Below are 18169 nucleotides of genomic sequence, written 5' to 3'. Positions count from 1 at the left end.
TAGAAGCGGCGTCATCGATCAATTGCGGAGGAGAGTATTTTTTAAAACGTCACTCTTGACTTTCCCACTCTATTTACGAATCTACGCGGCGAAGCCCGAGAGGAGACGAAAAGAGAGATGCAAATTCGCGAGGCAGTCACCATCGGAGCTCCCCCCTTTCAACTCTTTCCACGTCCACCTCCTGCCAATCCAGCCTCCCCTGTCACCCCTCTGCCGCCCACCCAAATGCACCATTAGGCGCGGGCCTATGTATTTTTAATAAGTTTCGAGAGTCTTCGAAGCCGGCGATCTCGGCCGGCGGTTGCAACGAAGGCGGCTTTTCGGCTGCCTCGCAAACGGTGTCCTCGCGTTTATTTATGTGCGAGGCGTTCGCAATTCTCCTCGTCTCCCTTCTGCTTCCTCTCCATCTCCCTTCCCCTCCCCCTTCGTCCCTTCTCCATGCCGTCTTTGCCATTCCTTTTCACCCGACCCCCTTTCTCCCTCTCTATTCTCTGCTCGCTGTGTGCTCCCTTCGGCGTTCGAGTAGCTAGCTTTTCATCGATCCTCTCCTTCATCCTTCCATTCTCCTTTCCTTTTCGTCGTTTTCGATGCTCGTCCCCCCTCGTCCGGCTTCTTCCGTTCTCTTCGCTTCTCTTTTCCGCGCTTTATCTTGGCGCGGTGTCAATTCGAGTTTGGAACACGGGCAACAAGACAACGTGTGTCTACTAAAAACCAGTTTTTAAACTCACGTTTATTTCGCGCCGAGAGACTTGCCTCGGGCCGTCGTCGTCCCCCTCGACATCTTTCTCTCCCTTTCCCTCGTTTCTTCGAGCCCCTTTCGCCGCTATTCCTTCGACGGAATATCGACCGAATAGGTTGCAACTCGTAGCTATGTACAGTTCACTGCGATCTCTTCTCCTTCAACGTTCACACGAGTCTACTACCTTCGCTTCGCAGGAAACTCTCCGACCAGGTTGGTACGGTATGTGGCAAACGATTCGCGGATTCGAAGAAAACGGCCACGAAAATTACTTACCAGGCAGCGTGGCGATGTAAGCGGATTGCTGGAACCGTGGAGCGTTGTCGTTGAGATCCATGACACGAACTATCAAGTCCGTGGTCGCCTCGTGAACACCGTCGCTGGCGATAACTTGCAAGCTGTATTCCGACCGTGTTTCGGCATCCAAACGTCTTCGGAGAACGACCTTGCCTCCGTATCTATCGATACTGAAAGGACCTGGACTGGTCACGTTACCAAATCGATAGGTCAGAGCCGGGGAACTGTCCACGTCGTTCGCCGTGATGGTGGTTAAGACGGTGCCAACAGCGGTACCTAACGCAAAACATATCGCAAATGAAATTCAACTCGTTAGAATTTTACTGAAATCGGGAGGAAAATAGCGTTAAGTTCGTCGAGCGACACAGAACGTCCGCTCTTGATGAACCATTTAACTGGAACATCGAATGGCAGCCAGTTCATCGTGGTACAATGCCAGACTCCGTTGTTACTGATGAATGGCGTCGTTATACGGGCCAACCCGCTTCCCTTGATCTTTTTATTTTCGGCCAGAAGCCACTTTGTCACCGCCAGACGATCATGTGCGATACGTATACAGAGTATTATATATATATAGAGCGGTGTTGCAATCTCGGCCGAGCCAGACCGAGCTCTTCCGCGAAGTTAAAGACAGTTCGAGGGAGTCGCGTTTAAAATGCATTGAATCCTTACTTATCGGCTCTCTCTATCTCGCTGGTGCTAAGAAGAACGCTCGGCGAAGATTCGGTCTGCGGATCGTAGGCGATAATCTGCAGTTTGCCGTGAGCAAATTGTGAGAGAGATATCTCTACGAGCGGCCACTGGATATTAGAAATCGTACCACCAAACAAAAGTATCGTCGTTACTGTGAGGAACGATAACGTTTAAAATAGAATTTCGCGAAACGACAGAGACTGGACAGAGATGAAGGACGAGCAGAGCGATACACGCGACGATAAAGGAATTATTTTCCGATGAAGTGACGCGTCCGAATGACTCGGGGACTAGTTGGCACGCGGCAGCGTTCGCTCGTAAATTTCACGGGTGATCGTTAAAGTCGTGTAAATCGGTTTCGAGAGCGGCCACGGCCCTGAATGAACGCGTGGCTCGCACTGTACGAGGTCCGCGCCGCGCCATGCCGGTAGTGTTCCTCCGCCACGCCGCGCGTCATGCCACGGAAGTCGAAACAAAGATCTCTCTATCGGTGGATGTTCTCGTCCGCGTTTCCGTTTCTCTCTTCAAGCCCGCGATATTCCAAGAAACAGGCTGAGAGAGCAGGCAACCAGCACGTGGTAAAACTCGTTGCTCGCGAAATATATAAATTCACATCGGGTACTACTCGATCTCCGTAAGTTATATCGCGGTAATTCTGATTACCGGAGGTCCTCGGTATTCGCGGATTGGCTACGTAAATACGAATACGATGTCGGCGATGTGCTCCTTGTACGGAAAATGCGCTCGTCGGTGGTCTACCATTGTTTCGATTTCTCGTGTCAGTGCCACTTTCGGAACCGATACGATCGATGCTGTCGATTAAATCCTCCTTTGGATACACGTGTACGTGTGCAGCCGCGTACGTGTTCCCATCTAGCGGACGCGAAGGAAGGCCCTTCAGGAACAAAGGCGTGGGCTATCAAACATCGGCGAACCGCACCTCTCGTTTTAGGCTGAACGATAATTACATACGCCACGTTCACCGGGATAATTAAAAACAATTATCATGCGCTTCGCTAAAATATGAACGGACCCGACTACGAGATCGTTTTTTATCAGCGCGCGGTTCAATGAAGTAATCGTGTCCTCGATTTCATCGATTACTTTATGCCACGACCAAATTTTTCGCAATCGATCGCATCGCAACGGGCGTAGAGACCTTCGTCGAGGCCTCCCACGTCATTGTCGAAGGGATACGTAGTCAAATCTTTGAGGTGATAATAAGCACGTAAAAAGGCTGCCACGTTTCTGCATATTTAACACGTTACGCGATTGCGCTATTTAAATTCTATCGAATGCTGCATCCTCAATAGGGCTGCTATGTAGTAGTCTGGTTTACAGCGCGTTCAAGTTTTACGATGATACAAAGTAGATAGCGATCTCACGTTATTCCGTTCGCGTGAGAGCGCACGTTGTTTTGCGTTGAACCTTAAAAATATACAGTAAAAACCAAAAGAAAGACCGATAAGATAAGAAAAAACAACGAACAATCAAAAAGAATACAACAAAAACGTGGACGAAAGAAGAAAAGAAGAACAGGAGCAGGAGAAGGGGAAGTACTCCCATATACTAAGAGCGGAAGGATGAGAGGCACAAGAGAACGAAGTGAAGAATACGAAGCGCGTTTAAATCTCGTCGTCCGAAGACGGCAGAAAGCGCAGAGAAAAAGATATCGTACTGGACTATTAGAAAATTGTTCTACGTGTAGCTCTGATCAATTACTTTTACATATCGCCTGTTCATCTATTTTTTACAGTCTATCGCCTTCTTTCATGCCATGTTTTTTAACATTTTGATCGTTACTCCAGCGAAAAAGCAGGTCTGCTCGAAAAGGTAGCAGCGCGAAGCCTGGTGTTTACGCGTTAAACTGGAGGCCACCTTCGCTCGGTGCCGTTTCATTGAATCGTATCTGTCAATGAGGAGCAATATGAAACGAATGTGAAGGACAAACAGCGTGGAACAACAGGAAGAACGAAGACCGCGAATTATTCAAACAGGCGTTCGCAGCCTCGCCTAAGTTATGCAGATTGTTCCGAACAGTTGGACTTTAATGCCGGCATAAATCCTTTCCCACTTAACTTTATACTTTGAGAGTAGTATGCACTCCTACCTCTGGTATTCGTGTCCCTTTTTTTTCCATTGCTCTTACTTTTCCCTTTCTTTGATCCCATCTCTTTTTCTCTTTCGTACACTTGCGTTCTCGAGCGTTTCGCCTCTCACAAGATACACTCGGCTTTGCCACGCGGAAACATCTCTTTCTACTTTCGACCAACCGATCTTTCAACAAAGTCGTTTAGAACTCGAGCGAATCGATGCTAACGAATTCCACGTAAAATAGGATAGTAAACGAATATGAAAATTCGATCGTTCTTTTCGAAGAGCGCCTGGTTCTGGAGTTATTGACCAACGCCGTGTTGGTCGTGAGGGAGCTAATTGCCGGCCGCAATTAAGCCGAAATTAAGGAGGTGTACGCGTATTCGTGTTTGCCCGTAATTTGTTCGCGCACGATCGCGACCAGATGAGACAAATAATCGGTGATTAACCTTCGCCTCGACCGTACACTGAGAAGAATAAACGCCATAATTGAACTATACGACCGGCATAATTAACTCAATGACATTTATATTCTATCTTTCGCTATCCTTCTGACCTTAATATAGCGTCGTTAGTGATAATTAACGTGGCTTACCTTCGGAAACGGAGATGATACTGTGCTCTGGAAAAGTCGGTTGATTGTCGTTGATATCGATCACGCGGACGCTGAGAGCAGCCGTTCCGGTCAACTGAGGATTTCCTTGGTCCGTCGCGATTATCGTTAGTCTATATTTCTCTCGTATTTCACGATCGAGGACGATATTGGTTCGAACTATGCCGCTGTACGGTGGACTGATGGTGAACGCATTGTCCGGATTACCGTCGACGATATGATACAAGATTCTGCTGTTCATCCCTTGGTCCGCATCGCTGGCCGAAAGCTATGCAAACGAAACACGCGTATTATACGCCTCTGGCTTACAAGCTAGTGGAAACTTTAAATTATTGTTAACATATCGACGTTATATTTTTACCTTGACGACAAAGTCTCCTTTGACGTTGCCTTCCAGGACCGTTGCCGAGTACTGTGTTTGAGTGAAGATCGGTGGATTGTCGTTGACGTCGGACACTTTGACTACAACCTTCACGTATGCTTCCAAGGGATCGGGACCGCTGGTTCTAGCAGCTACAGCGAGCACATGCTGCGAACTTTCTCTAGGTTTCTCCTTGGATTGCTGTCCTTCCAGAGATCTACCCCATGAATTCGTTCGACTGTCATCGGTTTGTTCTTCCACAGGTTTCACCCTCATATCGGTCCACAATTCCGCGTCCAACCTAGAGGGATCATTCACGCGCAACAACCCGGTATCCTCGTCGATGGTGAACGTGCCAAAGTCGTTGCCCGATCCAAGGGAGTAAGAAACGTGTTGCCTTCTACCGTCCGACCGAACGGCCGAGACTTGGACCACTTCGGTGCCAGCCGCAGAATTTTCCTGAATAACAACTTCGTACGACTCGTTTTGAAATTTCAACACTGGCGCCAAGTCGGCGAGATCCCCGACTTGAAGTTCGATCAATCCTCGAGTGCTTTTCGGTGGATTTCCTTTGTCCCTGGCCAGCACCTCCAAGTGATACGTCTTGCCGTTATCCTGCGACAGAGATAACGCCGCAGTAACGGCACCTGTGCTTGGGTGTATCCTGAATTTAGGCTTCTCTTGCTCGTGCAGAAAGGAGTAGACCACTTCTCCATTGGGACCGTCGTCGGCGTCGGTCGCCACTACTCGCAGAATGTTCTTCTCTGGCTGAGTGCCGATCGACACGCGGGCACGAAAGGGATACTCGTCGAAGACAGGGGCATTATCGTTGACGTCGCTCACTCGAATCTCGACCGGGATCGTGGTACTCCTGGCGTCGTACTTGCCGCTGTCCGTAGCTACCACCACGAAGTTGTAGGAACTTTGGCGTTCGCGATCCAAGGGGCTGCGGAAAACAATCGGGCTAGAGACATTCGATGGATTGAACGAGTGGCGAAAATTCGCGATAATTATGGACAAAAGGGAAAGGAAGAATTTTTTGGCGGGACGGACAAGCCGGAAAGCTCGGTTACATTAGCGACTGGCGAAAATTACGTTCGGTTCAGAGCTCGTTTCCCCTGCGCATCAGATGCATCTTTAATTCTGATTTACCGGTCAATAGACGATTGTTCGAACCAGGAGAACGGGCCGGATTTAAGGCGGAAGGTGGCAGCGCAGCGTAGCGCGACGGCGGATAGCTTGTTTGTCTGACGGAAGCCTTAATCGTGCACAGCGATCTTGTGTAATCCACGTCCGCCATTACCATAACTCTGCGGATCCTCCATGGCGGCTCGCTGGTCGCCGTTTCGTGTCTTAAATCGCGCGAAAGCCGGGGAAGGTTGGCTGTTTTTTCGCCGTTACCACTGAGCGAATTTAGCGTCCCCGTCCTCGTGAGCTATACGCCTCGAGAAATCGCTATATCGACTTAGGGCTCCAACTCTCTCCCTCCTTTTCCGGATTTCTACGCCTCCTCAACTGAATAGTTCAGCGCGTTTTTAAACATCTTTTTCCCTTTGGCCGGCACTTTTGCCGCTATCTAGAATTTACTCGCTAGGAGGTATTGCTCTCCTGCTTCGATACATCCGTGAAACCAAACGGCGCGACGTCTTTATCGCGCATGTTAATTCTAATCTAATTATACTATCGTGGCAAATTTTTCGCTCGACCCACGGCTCGAATGCATAATTTGTTCCCATTGAAAGTAACCGTTTAACGAGTAACATTCAATTGTCGGGTATTTTTTCTAGAATCCCGGTCAGATAGCAGCGATAAAGCGAGTCAGGGGTAATTTATCGTATCGCTGGACTTTGTCTTTATTAGCCGCTTGGAAAAGTCACGCGAACCTTGCGAATTCGCGGGCCGGCAATAAGCACCGGCTGAGCTCGACAATGTCTTTGCCGCGTATACGCTGCCTGCTTCGTATGTGCACGTAATAACCTTTAACGAGCGTGGAATAATAATCGTGCGCCGGTAGCGCGCAAAATCGACGCGGTTATTTACGATTTAACCGAGCAGAGCCGAGAGTCGACTCTCGCTGCTGACCGTCGCACCGTGCGATTATACGAGCGCGGCTATTTTTATTTACACCGTCTAGATGCGAGATAATATTCTTCGAATCGCTTCTGTTTGAAAATCATCACCTCCGCTAGGATGATGTCGCATCGATGTTCACAGGATTCGTACCGCTATGGTTCGATTAATCGTCCGAGCGCAACGTTATCGATACCGAATCGTCGTTCCTATTCAAGTTAGTTATCAATCCCATCTCTTCCGGGTGGTCCTGGGAATGGACATGGGGAGAACTTTTATACACCTACTCGTAGCGAACCTCCGCGCTGCTAAACCCGCTCGGGCCGTCGAGGTAACAGCAATAGCAACAATACCAACAACAACGCGATACAACCACGCGGTTGGTGACTACCGATTGGGAAGAGGAACGAGCGCCGGCAGCAGCCGCGGAGCGAACGACGGAGAAAGAAAGTTCGTCCGAACAAGTGGTGGGAGGAAAAAGGGACGGAGAAAGAGTCGCAGACAGAGATCGCGAAAGAGTGGCCCGACCGGGATCTGGTTTTGCATATCAGGCTTTTTGCCGGCTGAAATAATGCATTGAAATGCCACATGGTGCCCCGCTGAAATGACACACGGCTGTCGCGCGGCAAAAGTACGCTTCTGCGTGCCTCCTCCCGACTACCGACACCCTTCATCCTATAGATCTCCCTATTTCTCGGTTTGCTGCTTGTTTGTCTTTCCTTTTTTCTTCCTTCCTCGTTCTTTTTCTTTTTTGCCTTCCTCTTCTTCTACTCCTCCTTCTAATTTTTGTCTCTCTTCAACGATCCTACGTACTCGTCTGCGTCTCTATCGAAAACGGAACCAGCACGGCCGGTACCATTCGATGTCGTTTCGACGAACGAACTAACAAAAATATAGAAGCTTCCGTTTCGCTGGGGATTACGCGAGTAATAACGCGGCAAGATTCGAATGGTGACGAGATCGGAGTTCGTGAGACCCTCGGTGAAATTTAATCAACAGTGTTCGACCTTGATAGAACGGAAGCTACGGAAGGACTGGAGATTTAACGACGTCTCGCGATACGAGTTTATTGCGCGCATAATCGCAAAGGGCAGAAGGGCACAGAAGAGAAGGACGGGAAGGGAGATGCGGGCGAAGAAAGGAGACAGGAGAAGGAAGAACACGTTGATCCGTGCCGACGGGTTATGCATATGGAATCAACTAATCGACCACAGTGCATCGTTCGCGAGTCGCATCGACTGACTTTATAATTCTACAAGGTTCCTAGACCTTCCACCTCCTTCCATCTCTACCAATTTCTTGTCCGATGGTTTTTTTCATTTCTGTATTTTACCCGCTCCTCCCATGCGTCTACTCCTCGTTTTATGATGACAGTACCGACGTAATATCCCACCGGCGATCCTAATCTCACCCGCAATAAAGATTGCGCAGTAATTAACGCCAGGATGAAATTAGTTTGCTGGAAGAGCTCGCGAAAGAAAGAATTCAATGTGGGAGAAGGGACAAGACGTACGTAAAGAGACTAGGACGAGATCACCAAAAGCTCAGTGAGAACATTGTTCTCGGATAAAGACTGAGTGAAAAAAAGTCTTCGTTCGGTTGTGATAGTTAAAGATAGAGGATAGTCGGTTACTCACCCAGCAGTTGTAATGACGCCCGTTAGGTTGTCAACTCTGAATAGCCAGCTCGTTTCTTCGCCGATGGCGTAGGTGATTTTTCCATTCACTCCTTGATCCGGATCCGTCGCTCTCACGGACATGACGCTAGAATCTGGTGCCACATCCTCGGAAATAGTTGCCACGTACTTGCTAGGATAATAGTTTGTCGGGTAATTGGAAGATCCATACGAGAAACCGTTGGACAAAGCGAATCCGGGATACTCGGAGCTTGGAACAGGCCCTCGAGGTCTCGATTCGGTATACTGATTCTGAACGAATGATGGAGCGTTGTCGTTCACGTCCAGCACGATTACGGTTAAGTTACATCGTGTCTCCAAGCTGGGCCGACCTTTGTCCTTGGCTGAAATCGTCAGGATGTACTTGGATACCGCTTCCCGATCTAGATTCGACATCGACAACATTCCGGTTATGGAGTCCAGGATGAACTTTGCGCCAATGTTACCACCTAAAAAGCCACCAGAACAATGAAGCTTGTATGTATGCATAGATGGACGAAGGGAAACAGTAGGTGGAACCTCGAAGCGTCTTACCTACGATACTATAATAAATTTCCCCATTTTTTCCCTCGTCGAGATCAGCCGCAGCGATCGTGTGAATCACGGAAGTCCCTTGGTTCTCGGGTACGGCGAGCGTGTAACAGGAACCTGGTCGAAATTCGGGGCTGTTGTCGTTTTCATCCATGACTAAAACTTCGAGCGTGCTAATATCCAACAATTTGCTGGACCTCGCTAAAATCGGAACGGAATAGTGGGACACTTCCTCGCGATTCAGAGGTCCACGCAGGGTCACTAGACCGTTCGGTGTAACGGAGAATTTGTCCGCGGCCAGATTGCTTGGAATACTGAAGCTGACGTTACCTGCGCAATCATATCAAAACCTTCGTCAACGTTCCAGTCGATATTTTCATCGATAGATATTCAACGCGTGGAATAAAATTAAGCTCTTTTTTTTGAAGTTACGGTCAACCGAAGCACGTTACAAGAAATTAGGACCACGCGACCGAGACTCGTTTCCTCGCAAGACCATTATCCTGTCGGATCCTTTCCGAAAATCTGAAATTATTGGTCAGTTTGCATACGTAAATGTGTGCCTTTAAAGCGAAAGCGATCGAATCCCTTGGTCGGAGATCGACACGTAGCGCGAGGCGATAAGCTTCGTAAATTCCTGAAAATATACCAAGCAAATTCGATTCGCGAAATAGCTTTGTTCTTTCGATTACCGGACACGGATCGAAACCAGGAGTGAATGGGAAATAACAAGAGAGAAGAAGGAGATAAAAAGCAAAGGATCTTAGCCCCGCAACAATTATACTCAACGCGTTACGACCGCGAAACTACGGATGCTTGCAAAATTTATACGAGAGAAAATCGAGATTTAGGCGGGCACGATCCGCGAAACGCGGTCGGATAGGAAGAATATCGTTTCAAGGAATACCTACCGGTGGTCGCGTTTGGCCGTATACAAGGAAAACAATCAAAAGTGTGTCGAGACGAAAGAATTTTACGACAAATCCGAGTACGGAATATTCCATTCGCGTGGTCATCGTTTTCACTCGAAGGAGTGACGTCTTCCGGTGGAAGCCAGAGTTTAATGCATTCGTTATTATACACAAATTCCGAAGGACGATGCGCATTAAACTACCGCGGCAATACTTTTAGCTAACATAGAACAAAGAGACGCACTAGCGATCGTTCGGTATTTCTCTCTCGTATCGTGAACGTGGCCAGAAGAGCATTTGGCCGGGTCTCGTGTGTATTCCGTATTCGTAGACGCAGCAGAACGGTAGTTACGGTGACGACACGCACACGCTCGTGCCGCACGTACGAGGGTGTCGGTGTTGGTTGGAACCGGTGATTTGCCTATGCGTACTGCGGCAAGCTGGCGGCACGATGATATACGCGGCCATTGTTTCGCCCTGTCCCCTTTCGTTCTTCCTTTTCATCCGCCCTCCCTGCTGCGATGCGGCGCGGTGGCTCGCTAGCGGTTCCGGACCCCTAACAGCAACCTCGTCCTTCGGGGTATCTCATAGGGACGCGGAACCCTTTGCAAGTTGTGCAGGGCGCGCTAATGCGCTCGTCTGATACACGGGCACCGGTCTAGATAAGCGCAAAACGAGCGATATACCATATTGTCGGTCGCACAGAATGTTTTGCTACGAGACCGAGAATATCTAGTAGATTTTCTGCGCACGCTTTTAGTGATCATTATGCTCGTGCTCTGTCTCATCTGCTTTACGGTCCGTTTTTCTATTCGAAAAGTGGCGGCCGGAACTGAAGGTGGAGAAAAGGCAACGCGGAGGACTCAAGAGGAAAGCGGAGCACCAAGGAGCGCGGTCACCTAACGCACACCGTCGAACCTCTATCTACGAGGATGAAATTTTCTCATCGGCGGAATTCTCCGAGGAGCTTTTAACGTGGCGGCAAGCAACCATATTGTGGGAGAAGAGAGAATGGTGTGAGAGAGGGGGAGAGAGAGGGAGAGTATCGCGCAGACGTAGCACGCGGATGGAACGCACTTTCGAACAGGAGGGAGCCAGACCGAGAGTCGTTTCGCTGAATTTACTATAATGTCCGGTACCAGCCAGATTCGAGGCAATTATTCGTGGTATTTTCATAGCAGAGCTTTCCTATTAGCAGGAGTGGCCATTCGCAGCGGTTATATTCCTTTCTGGCAGTCCGACATGTAGGTGGCACATAACTGCGCAAACGCTGGCGCGCGGCGACAGCCAAACTCGAAAATCCGTGGAGCAGAACGTAGAAGAAGGGATGGAAAGAGATACGAGAGAAGAGAGGGCACAAGCCGGGACAAGATAGCAGAATGTAATTTCACCTTCTGCTGGTATAGGGAGCGCTAAATTGACAGCCCCTCCTGTTCCGTCGCACTTTATGCAGCGACGCACCACCGAAACAATAAGGACGCTCGCGGAACACCTAAAAGGATAGCCGCGCGAGAGCCCCATTTTTGGTCCTCCCGTGCATCCTTGTCGTACAACGGCGGTGTGTGCGTGTACGCGAAAGAGATCGATAAGTTTCGAGGCAGCCGAGTTCAGCTTTGTCCCTTCGCATTATCCTTGCAAGCGTTAACCGAATATACACGGTTCTATCTGATCATCTTTCGCGAATGATATACGAGCATCGGCGGATATTTATCAATAAACTGACCGGTTGTAAACCCAACGCGAGTTTTATTTCGCGTATTTAATGGGAATAAAATGGAATCGAGAATCGCGATCTTGACGATCCGCGCGCTCGCGGTTCGCCGGTCCACGATAACTCTTTGAGAGAGATCGCGGTGCACGCTTACCCTGATCGGCGATGATAGGACCGGCGACGTTTAGAACCGGTGCTCCGACCTGGAGGTCTTCTGAAATTCTAGCTACGGGGTTGGCGAGCAGTAGCCGAGGAGGTCCGTTGGTCTGTCCAGAAGCCAACGTCAGAATCAGCCTGAGAGTGGACTTGCGCGGTGGGGAACCGTGATCGTTCGCCGTAATCTCCAGCTCCGTCGACCTTACCATCGGCCTCTCCAGGCTCACTATACCAGATTCGTAACCCACCGAGAATCTCGCCTCCTCGTTCGCCGATGTAATCACATACGATACACGGCCATTGTCACCTGCGTCTTTATCCACGGCGACCACTCTCACGAGCATCGCCCCTGCAACGATGCCAATTTACGATAATGCTGCTTTGTAATTGAATCGCCCGTCTCTGCGCGTTAGCGCGGCAAACTGAAGCATCTCTACGTGTTTAAGATTCGATTAAACTCACTCGTTGCTCTTGCCTGAAAGAGCTAAATCGCATAGCAGAGAGTCACTCACCTGGTAAGAGGTCCGGCGTGACCGCGACTTTGGTCGATTCCGGGGCAACGAAAACCGGGTCGTTGTCGTTCTGGTCGAGCACGATGATCCTGGCGGTCACGGTCGAGGCTAGTTGCTCGCCGGGAGGAGCGCGATCGGACGCCTTCAGGATCAGCATGTACTCGGCTCTTTCCTCCCTGTCGAGAGGCCTGGCCAAGGTTAGAGCGCCGGTCAGCGAATCGACCGCAAAACTACCTCTCGATGGAAATTCGGCCACCAGACCGTATCTAAGATCGCCGTTCAAACCGCTGTCCAAATCGATGGCCGTCAAATTGTAGATGGTAGAACCGATCACCGCCTTCTCCGAGACTCGAACGGTTATCGGATCTTGCGGCCATCGGGGTGGATTGTCGTTTGCGTCTTCGATCACGATCTTCACCGAGACGGCGATGCTCTGAGGGTTGCCGATCGACGTGGTGTCCAATGCGCGAATCTCTAGGTGGTATTCACTAACGTTTTCGCGGTCGAGAGAATGAGCGACCACCAGCTGACCGGAGCTACGATCCACATCGAATGCTGGAAACTCGCTGATGGGTGTCAGGGAATCCAAAGTGAAAGCCACGCGGCCTGCTGGACCCGCTCCCGACACCGATCCCACTGCTTGTCCGATACTGGCGTCCTCGCGTACCTAAACGAATCGAGTTACGCGATTTTTTTCCTAATTAGTAAGATCGTAAAAGCCGAAGCAATAGTTTGATTCCGATTTAAAGTGCCCCTTTAAAATTTATCCCTTTCCTCCGTAATTAACTTTTTACCGCTTTGCGAAAGAAAAGTTGTCGATGCTTGAACGCCTTCGAACGTGCGCGCGCGCCCATCCTACGAGATGCTTTATCAGCCACGATGCTCATAAATCGCGCGAAAAATCCGAATGAATCGACCAGTGAACGAAAGTTGCATAGCGGTGGCGACGAGGTCGATGATACTCACGTTAAAGGCAAGACTGCTGCTGGTGAAGGTCGGCCGGTTATCCGCCAGCGCTAAAACCTCGACTCTTAACGCGCGTATACCATGTCGCGGTGGTCGGCCTGCATCCGTCGCCTTTACGGACACCCGGTATACGTTCCGTTCCTCGTGATCGAGAACCGCCTTCGTTCTGATCATGCCGGTGATCGGATCAATGGTGAAAACGTTGTAACCATCCGAGTCTCGGTCTGTGGAGGTTAAGGTTAGTCATGAGAGTACGATAATCGACACTCGGTGAAAAACTCGCGTGATCTCGACAGTGAGAACGAATAACGTTAAAACACCATTAAGGAAATAGCAATATTACGGTTATTCAAACTCGTTAAGCATGTATCCGACTGGCTCGAAAGGGTCGAAACGACTCGTAAACGTTCTTGAGAAAATCGGATGGCAATCCTAACGAGAACGTATAAACACAACCCGTTCGAGTTCGTCTTTAAGACCGTGCATAATTGTCTTGGTAATTGGATAACTAATTTCTTCGAGCGCGCTTTCTTCCTTTTCGTGGATCGAGACGAAATCGCTTCGATTCGATCCGTGTTTCTTCGGCTGTAACGCATTACCTTTCAAAATCGTGTAGGTTACGGACGCATTTTCGCCGAGATCCGTGTCCAACGCTCTAACCCTCGCTACTTCCGTTCCCGGTGGTTGTTCCTCCCTGACGCTCACCACGTCCCCTTGCGGATCCACGATTTCGGGCGAGTTGTCGTTCACGTCCAGTACGGTAACCTTCAATGGTACCCTGGCCGCTCTGGACGGGGTTCCTTGATCTCGTGCCTCGAGGACCAGCTCGTGCACTCCTTTCGTTTCCCGATCCAGCGGCTCTTTAGTCGTGATCTCGCCTGAAAATCACGAACGATAAGATGAGTCGCGTTTTGTTGATTTTCTAAGATATCCGAGACGTTTCCCACTCGTATTTATTTCGATTCACCGCATCGACTCTTTAGATCGGTACGAGAAGATGCTCGTGATACGGAGCGAGAGACCGCTCAAATGAGATGGAAATACCGTAAATATCTTGACATAGAATTCGTGTACGTACGTGGGACGGACGATCACCGGTCGACATTGTGCGAGGAAATCGACCTTATCAATTTTCCTGGACAGGAACGATTAATTGGATAATCGCTGTTCATATGCTCGCTAAGAAACGTCCGTTCAACCCGAAATCCTCGGTCGCGCCTCGACACCGGCTATCGTATTTCGTTTCCGTCCTCCTCTCGCATATTATAATTGCAATATGGATGCGTATACAGTCGCGCGTGTAACGAGCATCGTTGTAATTACGTATCTCGCGGTACAGACGGACCGCAAAAGTTACGAAGGGTAGGGAGGCTGAAGGAAGAGAAAAAGAAGAAGAAGAGGAAGAAGGAATGGGACGAGAAGGAGGAGGCGGAGATAGAAAGAAAAAAGGAACAGAAAGAAGAAACGTAAAAAGGAGAGAGGGAATCTTCTCGAGCTGTCTTTTCGACGGGTCAGCGCATTAATGGGTAATTAAGCAAACGCCTAGCCGGCCGAGCAAAACTATTTCAAGACGTGGAAAGGAATGGGGAAAACAATTCGTATAAGGGGTCGAAGGAAGGGCTTCGGTGTTCGTAGGACACACGAGACACCCGCGTGCCTCTACGAATTCTCGACGTACCTAGTCCAGTCCGACGCGTCCACCTCGTCTACCAGCGCCGACAGAACCCCGTCGACGTCGCCGTGCTCGTCGTTTAGAAGACAAACGATCGACGGAGGAACATGCAAACGAGCCGGCATCGAGGGATACCATCGCGGAACAATAAGAAGTATATCGTAGGACGCGTGCTAATGCGTTTCTCGTGTTAACCGTGGGACCGTGCGACGAACTTCTTTGCCCCCTTCAGGAACCGGCTCTCTTTCCGTTCCCGCGCGTTTCTTCCAATATTTGGAAATCCATGCTCTTCCGAGACTGCGTTAGGGAAACTCGTTCCGCGCCGCCACGATCAATAAGAGATTTCTTAGAAGCTGTGGAACATATACCCAAACTGACCAACCGACCAACCGCTCCACGATTTCCCGCGTTTCACCGCTATTTGGTTTTCCGCTAATTTCTCGCATAACTATCGGTGACAACGCGCACAAGTCGAGTAGAACCTTCCGAAACCAAAGATTAATATACAAGTACCGCTGCGACGGAACAACTGGATACTTCCGGCAGAGAGAGGCAACGGTTATTTTTATTTCTCTGTAGCGAAGGTTCGCACTGGAATGACTGGAGAAGAGACCCTCCTCTGCAAACAGGCAGGCCGGTGCACCAACCAGCGAGACTTCTCGTGGATACGAGAGGAAGACCGACCTGGTCTCGAACCAGCATGTACACAAATACTCTCGTGTCGCATGCCAATCAAAGCACGTATGCGCGTAGCATACGAGAGGCAGCGTGCGTGCTCGTTTCGCGGTGTGTGCTGAACCCTTTCTGGTGATTCGTTACACGCCGGTAAGGTGAAAGCACCACTCTTACGGGATTATACTTTGATATCCACGAAGCAGGGGAGATGTTACAAAAACGAAATAATCGCGCCACTGTTCGTATCTCCGATATTGCGTTGTATGGTCTTCCAATTAAAGGCATTCGTATCAAAAATAAATTTACGCTCCTTCGCTTCTTTTTCTTCGACTTCGACCGCTATAAATCTTGAACGCGCGCCAAAGCCGAGAGACGCGCGTCCACCAGAACGAACGACAGAGCTTTGTGCGCACCGTGGAAGCCGATTTCATTAAGCGTTTTCGGGGACTTACGAAACCCGCGTCTGAAGATCTATCGTGTCGTTTCTGTCTGGTGCTTCTAAAGGCTTGCACAATCGTGCAGGGTATCGCTGTTTAACAATGGTACGCAACATCACCAGGACCGTTCCCGAGTTGACGTAAGAGCAACGCGTAAATTAACAGCGTCGATGGCCGAGGGCTATTTAGTAAATTAATCGCTTCTTTCTCCCTTTTCTTCACGCCTTGCTCAACGCCCGGTTCGAATTCAATTCGAATACGCTTCGTTCCTTTCTTTCCGTGCTAGAAAGCTAGAGACGTAACGCGATCGCGTAAATTCCTTTCCAACATGTGTGTCACTCTATAAAAAAGGAACATCGAGCTGTAAATGTGTTCGATATCGTACCGAACTGCGTTCGATATCATGGTATGTTAATTCTATCGGAAATTCGGACAGTATATAGAATTCGTTGATATTTTCCTGGACAGTTCTAGTCGTGTGGGATTTTTTTGTTTGAACGTTCGAGCGCTCATAACTGTATCAGCTGTATCATAGTCGGCTGACAGCTTTCGCAAACACTCGAGCGTCGACGAGAAACAAGTAAGTACGCGCACACCGGATTAATATCGGTTATGCAAACAGAGGAAAAAAGTCAGAAAGGAGAAAAAGATCTTACCTGTATCAGGATCGACGGTGAAACTGCTGTTGGCCTGGACCACCGCGTATCTGAGCAGGGCGTTTTTCCCAAGATCGGAATCAGAAGCACTCACGGATCCGACCAGCGTACCCGAGGGTAGATTCTCCAACAGGTCGAATCCGTAAAAATCCTTCTCGAATCGGGGATCGTTGTCGTTGTCGTCGAGCACCGTGACCAGCACGGAAGCGCTCGCGGTCGCGGCCGGAGAACCGTTGTCGGTCGCGAGAACCGTCAGCGCGTGCCGATCCAGGGTCTCGCGATCGAGAATCTGCGCGAGGTAAATCCAACCGGTGTTAGGACTGATCCGGAAGGCCGTTGATCCTTGAAGACGGTAACTCAGCCTCGCATTATTGCCCGTATCAAGGTCCACCGCGGTCACTTGAAGAATCTGTGTAGAGGACAGGAACAAGTTTGTTTTACGAGCGTGTTTTTAGGTAGGTCGATACAACGGAAAAACGAGTACGACAATTACGATACTTCCTCGGCCGCGCAAAGAGGGAGAAATCTGAATTTCTGCGATGTAAACGTTTCTCGAGGAGACGAAAAAAAGCCGATGAGATCGATGAAAAAGAAGGCAGCGGCGGTGAGGTGGCACGCAGGGAGAAAGAGGCGGCGAGGAGACAAGACCAGTCGATCCGGTCGTTCCGTATTAATTAAACGCACCCAAAGTCCGCGAACCCTAAATGCGTTCGAACCGGTCGATGTTTTCCAGTGCGGGAGGATCGTGAATTACGGAGGTCGGAGAAGAAGAAGAAACATAGGATCGAGGGTATATAACTTGGTATCCCGTGCACGAAGCTGGCGCACGGGCAATGATGGATGGCGAACCACAAGGAAGAAAAGGCGACGAGCGCGAAGGGCGGAGGGACGAGGACGAGGATAGAAAGGATCGGCACTCGTCTTCTCATCTGTGAAGGAAGAAGGACGAAACGGTGGCGGCGGCGGCGGCAGCAGCGGCACAGAGGGAGGAAGAGTAGAGATCGACCACCATTAGAAGGAGAACCTGACGTGGGAGCAGGCAGTAATGTGTCTAACTGTACGTTATTAGTTCGCGGCGGGTGAAGGGTTACCCTCACTGTAAGCCAAGTTACTCTTGCTAGCTGCTGCTTCCCCCTACTATCTCCCCGAGTTTCTTTCTCTGCTCGTCTCTCTCCTGGTCGCGGCTAAGATATTGTCTGGATACCACCGACAGCTCACAGATCTGTTTCGCCGATAGATACCACCGATATATACGTGTACGCCGCGCCGAGAAAAGATGGAACGAGAGATCGAGTGGCGAAGGAAGAAGGAAAGAGGAAGAGAGGAACGTGCGCGCTGTTCACCTCGTCGTCGTCGTCGTCGTCGTTTCCGTTCTATCGTACCCTCGTGTATCCGTTGTA

The 18169-nt window shown here is 49.7% G+C and overlaps 1 protein-coding gene across 1 annotated transcript in view; it reads right to left on the bottom strand.

The window, feature by feature from the left end:
* LOC117212312 (protein dachsous) overlaps window positions 1-18169 on the bottom strand; it is a 213225-nt gene that overhangs the window by 4926 nt on the left and 190130 nt on the right. The window contains exons 6-15 of the mRNA XM_033457011.1: window positions 16770-17178; window positions 13929-14207; window positions 13330-13553; window positions 12364-13030; window positions 11850-12200; window positions 9077-9403; window positions 8505-8991; window positions 4798-5743; window positions 4419-4704; window positions 1016-1312 (exon numbers count right to left, since the gene is read on the bottom strand). Of these exons, the coding sequence (XP_033312902.1) occupies window positions 1016-1312; window positions 4419-4704; window positions 4798-5743; window positions 8505-8991; window positions 9077-9403; window positions 11850-12200; window positions 12364-13030; window positions 13330-13553; window positions 13929-14207; window positions 16770-17178 (4273 nt within the window). The remainder of the gene's footprint in view (window positions 1-1015; window positions 1313-4418; window positions 4705-4797; window positions 5744-8504; window positions 8992-9076; window positions 9404-11849; window positions 12201-12363; window positions 13031-13329; window positions 13554-13928; window positions 14208-16769; window positions 17179-18169) is intronic.

This window comes from Bombus bifarius, unplaced genomic scaffold, assembly GCF_011952205.1.
Source record: "Bombus bifarius isolate JDL3187 unplaced genomic scaffold, Bbif_JDL3187 scf7180000008288, whole genome shotgun sequence".
In the NCBI taxonomy this organism is placed as follows: Eukaryota; Metazoa; Arthropoda; class Insecta; order Hymenoptera; family Apidae; genus Bombus; species Bombus bifarius.
The sequence above is the reverse complement of the archived record's forward strand: the minus strand, read 5'-3'. Positions and strand labels throughout refer to the sequence as shown.